The 7,065-nt window shown below is 39.3% G+C and overlaps 1 protein-coding gene across 1 annotated transcript; it reads left to right on the forward strand.

Moving 5' to 3' along the window:
- The first annotated feature begins 4,923 nt into the window (after positions 1-4,923).
- LOC102292660 (neurexophilin-1) lies at positions 4,924-6,779 on the forward strand. The gene is made up of 2 exons (XM_005947422.3): positions 4,924-5,173; positions 5,573-6,779. The coding sequence occupies exons 1-2, from the start codon at positions 5,114-5,116 to the stop codon at positions 6,317-6,319; spliced, it is 807 nt and encodes a 268-aa protein (XP_005947484.1). The 5' UTR covers positions 4,924-5,113; the 3' UTR covers positions 6,320-6,779.
- The last annotated feature ends 286 nt before the right edge of the window (positions 6,780-7,065 follow it).

Consider the following 7,065-nt stretch of genomic DNA (forward strand, 5'->3'; position numbering starts at 1 on the left):
ATGCTGCAGCAAGAGTACTGACAGGGACTAGAAAGAGAGAGCATATTTCTCCTGTTTTGGCTTCCCTTCACTGGCTCCCTGTTAAACCCAGAATTGAATTCATTCTGGGTCTTAAATAATCAGGCCCCATCTTATCTTAATGACCTTGTAGCACCATATCACCCCATTAGAGCAATTCGCTCTCGCACTGCAGGCTTACTTGTTGTTCCTAGGGTATTTAAGAGTAGAATGAGAGGCAGAGCCTTCAATTTTCAGGGACCTCTTCTATGGAACCAGCTTAGAAGACACCCTCTCTACTTTTAAAATTATGAACTTTCCTTTTTGCTAAAGCATATGGTTATGGTTAGATCAGAGGACCCTGAATCCTCCCTTAGCTACACTGCAATAGGTTGTTGGGGGATTCTCATGAGTGTTTTTTCTTCACTAATGTGTTTATACACCTCTCTGTATTTAATTATTTGTTATTTTTCATTTCTGGCTGTCTTCTACAGCATGTCTTTACTCCTGTTTTCCTTCTCTCACCCCAACCGGTTGCAGCAGATAGCCGTCCCTCCCTGAGCCTGGTTCTGCTAAAAGCGAGTTTTTCCTTCCCACTCATAGGGAGTCCGTATGATTGTTGGGGTTTTCTGTTTTCTTTGTATTATCGTAGGGTCTTTACCTTACAATATAAAGCGCCTTGAGGCGACTGTTGTTGTGATTTGTTGCTATATAAATAAAACTGAATTGAATTGTTCCAGGAGCCCACTTCTCATCCATGTGTCCCAATCCTCAACACTTGACGCAGACCTTGTTAATCTGGTCGACATCCAAGCTGGTATGGCTGGTATGGCTTCAGCTATCTTTCTCTTACTTCATATTTTGAGGTATGCCAACAAATCTGCAGCAACTGTGCGATGCTGTCACATAATCTCTGGGTAATGTTTCCAGCATCTTGAAGAATTAAGGTAGTTCTGAAGGCAAAAGGGGGTCCAACCTGGTAGTAGCAGGGTGTAACTCTGAAGCTCTCCTTTTATCTCCTTGAAGTACAGAAAGGGGAAACCCTGCATTATAAGATGAATATTAATTATAGTTTACTGAGGGCAGTGCTGTGTCTGCCTTGTAGAGGCAGGGCTCTGCTGTAATATCACCTTTTGTCAGCTTCACGTTGTGCCTGAATATCTTCTGCAGCCTTCTACTGGCCCTCTACATAACTATAAAGACTCAATGACTCTCCACCACCTCCTTCATTTCCTGACACTGAGCAGAGAACTCAGAGTCCTTTTCATAGCTTGTCTTTTAGAAAAAAATATCTGGTAGAGGGAGCAGTCTGTTTCTCCTGATGTCGAACATGTCCTTATGTTAACAGTCATGCTGTTGGGACAAATGTTCCCTAAGACGTTTTCATTAACTGGAAGACACTGGACTCGAAAGCAGCACTGGTACCGTTCTGATGAGCAGTTTGACATTCAGTTTATTTCAATTACCTGGCATCCACGCTAAGGCAACTAGGTTTGGAAACACAGATTTTTCTCACAGTCGAAATGCAAATTTCAAAAGCAACAGATGGAATCTGTGTTGAATTCTGATGATTGTGCTGATATACATCACACCTGTCTGTTGGCTCACTGCAACACAACAGTGTAAAGATTTTTATCCACATACCCACGCAAACATTACAAAGGCTGCTCAGCAGGTGACTGGCAGAAATGTAAAACAAACATGCATACTTACCCAACTTGTTTTGGCCCCATTCCCACTTTCATATTTTCATTTTCATTTTGTGAGAACCCATGTAGCAATGTGCAATGAGGGTTAGTGTATTCATGTATCTAATAGATACAAAATCACTTGAAAGAGAAACCTCCAAAGCAACTCACTCTGTGGGCAGTATTTACTTTTAAGGGAGTAACATTGTATTTTTATATATATTCATTTTCTTTTTTGTTGTTCTTAGTGTTTTAGTGCAGTAAAAATCATGAAAGTTATTTACCTTGATTACACACACATGGAGGATTGGGAGTGGATAAATATTATTGATGTGTAACAAACTGGACATGAATAACTTAAGCTCATTATATAATATTACACTGCAGTATATTTCTAACTAACTGCAGCTCATTCGCTTTCTCTTGACAATCTTTTCAGCAACGACTGACTGGTCAGCTGATCTTTGATGTCACCCATTTATTACTGGCCTCAACATTTAGCCAAAAAGCTTGTGAGCACTCCCAAACTCCTACTTCAGTGGGGCCCTACAAGGGGATAATCCAAATGTGATTTTTTTTTTTTTTTTTTTTTTTTTTAATAGAAATAATGGGATTTAAGAAAGAAATCTTTCTGTAAGTATCAGGGACATCCCAACATCACACTCTGCCTCTTGATGTCAGTTTTTATTATGACTTATCTAAGCTTCTAACATCTGATGTAGCTACTGATTGGAAACAGGTGCCTTCATATCGTAGATCCTTACCATTATAATGTCCTTTTGTTTTAAGCATTTTGTCACTGTTAACTTGTTTTCATCTTTATGTTTTTACTAATCCGTCATGAAATTCATCTTGAAAGGTGTTATATAAATTCAATCTTACTTTAGTTTACATCCCTTCTTCTCCAGTCAGCCTCTGTTGATTTAAATCTCAGCAGTGTGCTGTCTTTCTGTCAATTAAAAACTCTCGCTGTTGGAGCCCACCTCTCATTCTTACATCATCCTCATCTCCCATACACGTTTCCACCTGCTTTCGCTCCACCACAGTGAGTGTTAGACTCCAGCAGACCTGTCTCACTCCGCTCTGCTTCATCAGAGTCTAGTTGCTAATAGTTTATTGCTCAAACTCTTTGCTTAATTAAATTATGTCCACTTGTTTCAGTGATCTCTCTACTTTTCTTTTACACTCTCCAGTCGCTCCTATTTACTGCAAACTATCTCAGAGGTGCACACACTGCTGTACACCTGCCCGAATTTCAGCCAGTTTGACTGTGGTTAGGGTTCTTTGTCACCATGTTGGATTTTTGGAGCCAGAAGTAACTAAATTCGGACAAGAGGGTGGAGTGCTAACATAAGGGAGCTTAGCAAATCTCATTCATAAACTGTACATATGCAGCCCACAGATATATCCAGCAGAACACTTAGTGTGTGCTGCAGTCAAAATTAGATGTCCATCAAAATTCTTCAGAAGGCACAAACATCATAATTAAAGAGGAGCGGCCATGGCCCAATGAATTTAAGTCAACGTGAACTGTCAGAGTTGCCAGTCTTCAATTCAATTCTTCAATGTCAAGCCTTAGAAGTATAAATAATTAAGGGAAAAAAAGTTCTTGTAAATGTAAATGTTCTTTTTTATGCTGTAAAGTTGGGCATTGTCACGTGGGTTTCAGTACCAACTGGTGTGCATTTGGCGCCACCGCAAGGGAACAGCCCAGGACCTGCAGCTTTTGGCCCTTGTTTGACTAAAATCCATGCATTTATGCATTTATGACCACTGAATTATTTTTTTTTAAATGCTTATTATGTTTAAGTAAGTTTTTTCTTTTTTACTTTTCCTGATGATTTCAAATATAAATGTAGAAAAAAAACAAAAAAACAACTGGTGACAACTGAATGTTGCCTAATGGTGGCATCTGGAGGCCACAGCAGGAAGTGCCCACTAATGAAGACAGGTATGTTAGAAATGGAGCAGATGGCTGTTCGCCTGCTGTTAAAAGCTTGGGGCTATGAATTCAAGGCTTTTCTGGCAAGCGGCAGATAAGATAAGATAACCTTTATTTGTCCCACACGTGGGAAATTTGTTTTGTCACAGCAGGAAGTGGACAGTGCAAAAGTTATGAAGCAAAAATTAGAATACAATAAGAATAAATACAGTACACAACTGTACAGAATAGAATAAAATAAAATACTATATACAGTAGAATAAAATAGAATAAAATATACAATAAGATAAAAATAGAATACAAATGCTATATACAACTGAGTAAAAATACAACGATGCCAGAAAAGATTGTTGCACTTAGTGGTATTGCACATGTGTGGATGTGTGTGTTTGATCAGTTAAAGTCTTTATTGTGGAGTCTGAGATGGCTTTCAGTGTAGCTTTAATACACTGATGCTATAATGAAAAACAAAACAATCAGGAAATATGTCGAAGTGGATGAGTTCCAGGCAAATCGAAAAGTCTTTAAATGCTTCTAGTGGCACCTGAACTCTCGAACAGTAGACTTGGGCCTACTCTGATTAAATTTATCTCATGGACTGCCCAGAAACTCATCTGCACTGTTCTCTCTTCTCAGAATTTTAATTACAGGCTGTAAAAAGTTAAAGTTATTTTCTGGTTTTAATTTAAGTTAAATTAACCTATACAAGAGACAATCAGCAAACACATTGTTTACTTTCCTAACAAAAATGACACAAATTCAGCTTACTTTTACTCCATAGTTCTTCACCTGCAGCATCTTCCTTTGTCTTTAATATAACTTAAAGGCTATGAAATTGTTGACGTGACTGACAGGAACTGTGAACACGTGAGCTGATTTTGGTTATTCTACATGAGAGATTTCTGTGTTTAGATTTAGTTATAGTGCATGTTCCTACACAAAGAAATAAACGTAATTTGTGGTTATTAATGTAGCTCTACTGCAAAGCATCATCCTTGCACTTTATCACACAACCACAAGATGCCAGTATCACATTGTCTTGGATTAGGTTGATTTAAAAAAAAAACAAAAAAAACAAAAAACAAAACAAAAAAACATTTTATGAAAGTGTTGATTAGTTGTTGTTTTTTCCTCGCAATAAGATGCAAGAAGATTTTCAGTCAGAGAAAGAAGTGGAGGGGACCAGGGGCTGTCAGATGCTGCAGTCAGTGCATATTCTCAAACAGAAGGGTGTGTGTTTATGTGTGTGTGAAAGGGGGAGGGAGGGAGGATTGAAGGGGAGGGAGAAAGAGAGAGAGCAAAACTGGGTGTCAAAATCTTGAGCTCTGAGAAAGCCTCCCAGTCTGTGTGTTGTGAGGGGAAGCAGCAGCACAGTGAAGGTTTCCAGTTGGGAGAGAGTTTAAAGAAAGTGTCTGTTTAGGATCTCGGAAAGTTCGCTTTGCCTGAATGAAACGCAGCAGTGGATGGCTCGTGAAGGTTATGCACAATGGAGAAGATTGGCTGTCAGTGCTTTGCTTGGATACTTTTGAAAGGAACCATATGTCTGGTGAGTGAAATGAATGGTAGCATTAAACACATTATACATTCAAAGTTGAGTTATGCTGCATTTTAAGAGGGTTTTGAAAATATTTCAAGTTCTACATATTTTAGATTTGATGCATTATCCTAATGACGACTTTCTTTGCAGACTTAAGTTTCTTAAAACATGCTGAGTGAGGTTTAACAATATTTGTGTGGTGTGTGAGTCTGACAATATTAAGAATACTTCTCAAAAACTCAAAAGTTCTTTCAAATGAGATTCTATTTAATTGAAGCAATTCTGAGACAATATTTCCAAAGCGTTTGGGATTTTTTTTGTTGATTTGTTTTTAATCGTTCATGCTAGCACTTAGTTTACTTCCCGATGGGGTCAGTCTATAACTTTGTCCTGTGCTTATTTTTCTAGTTGGTTCTTGGACCACACCAGACACACAGCAACTTTACCTTCACCAAGAGAGCACCGCCTCATCCCAGCAGGGCTCACGAGGCTTCTTCACAGCAGAAGAACTCTGTGCTTCAGTCCAGGAGTCTAACTCAGCACACCAAGCTGCCCCGTAACCCCTTCATCCCTCTTTCAAAGCAGGGATTTGGGGAAATACTTGAAGGAAACTCACAGCCGCACTCGAACCCATCATTAAAGATGAAGCTTCAGCCCATCATGAAAGTTCATGGAACATCTAAATGGTCCGAGACCTTCATCTGGGGGGACTTTTATTCAAATATAAAGACGGTCAAACTGAATTTGCTGATATTGGGGAAGATTGTGGATCATGGGAACGGGTCTCTCGGCGTCTACTTCCGCCACAACTCCACGGGGGTAGGCAACGTGTCCGTCAGCCTCATGCCACCGACGAAAGAGGTGGAGTTCGACTTGGAGCGCCAAAGCGTGATCCACCCCAAGGATTCAAAGACGTTCAACTGCAGAGTGGACTCCGAGAAAACCGAACGCAACAAGAAGGTGATGCTGTGCAACTACGACCCATCAAAGACATGTGATCAGGAGCACACCCAGAGCCACGTCACCTGGATGTGCTCCAGACCTTTCCAGGTCATCTGCATCTACGTGTCTTTCTACAGCACAGACTACAGACTGGTTCAGAAAGTCTGCCCGGACTATAGCCTGCAAAGTCCAGCCTACCTACCTGCAGGTTAAAGGACACTGGAGAGTGATGTCTCAGCAAGCCTCTATAGAGAAATCCAGTTAGTGCAGCTATGAGCCAGTTTGATGGATCATTTTGAGGTTCTTCAAGAAATTCGGTTGAAAAGTGTTTTTAAGTTCACTTTCATTTCTATGTTTTTAGTGCAAAAAATGTGCCTGCGTTAAGATTAAAGTGTTTTAGATCATGTAACAAAAAAAGGTTAGGGTGCAACTAAAAGTGAGTGATTTACCTGGCAATTGCTTTCTTAATTATTCCTTTGAATACCGTATATGGTTTTATGAAACCACAGTGTTATGAAAATACTCACAAAAATCTTGATATTTGCTCTTTTTCTGAACTGTAGTTACCAACAAAAAGGCAGTGGTAGTACTCAGCAGATTAATCAGCTATTCCCTTCATGTTTCTTTGTTTTTTCATGTTTCTTTGGTTAAAGCAGACAATGGTAAGTTTTTGGTTTAAACTGTTAGCAGTCGGACGTACCGCCCACGGGACATTGGATGGTTTAGGGGACTAATAGGACTGCTAAGGGGTTAATAAAAGCCAAGATATAGTCATCCTCTAATGTTGTTGTATGCTAAAGCTGCAGGACCATAGATACTTGTGGTTCTGCAAATCAGTCCTTCAAAATTGTTTTCATGCCACTGTAATTTTTTTTTAAATAAAGAATTTAATTTCTTTTCGTGTAATAATTTGAATTTATTTATATTTTTATATGATTCTTGATATGAACTCACCCACT

The sequence above is a fragment of the Haplochromis burtoni genome, unplaced genomic scaffold (genome assembly GCF_018398535.1).
Source record: "Haplochromis burtoni strain Fernald_Lab_line unplaced genomic scaffold, NCSU_Asbu1 Contig_531, whole genome shotgun sequence".
NCBI lineage: Eukaryota > Metazoa > Chordata > Actinopteri > Cichliformes > Cichlidae > Haplochromis > Haplochromis burtoni.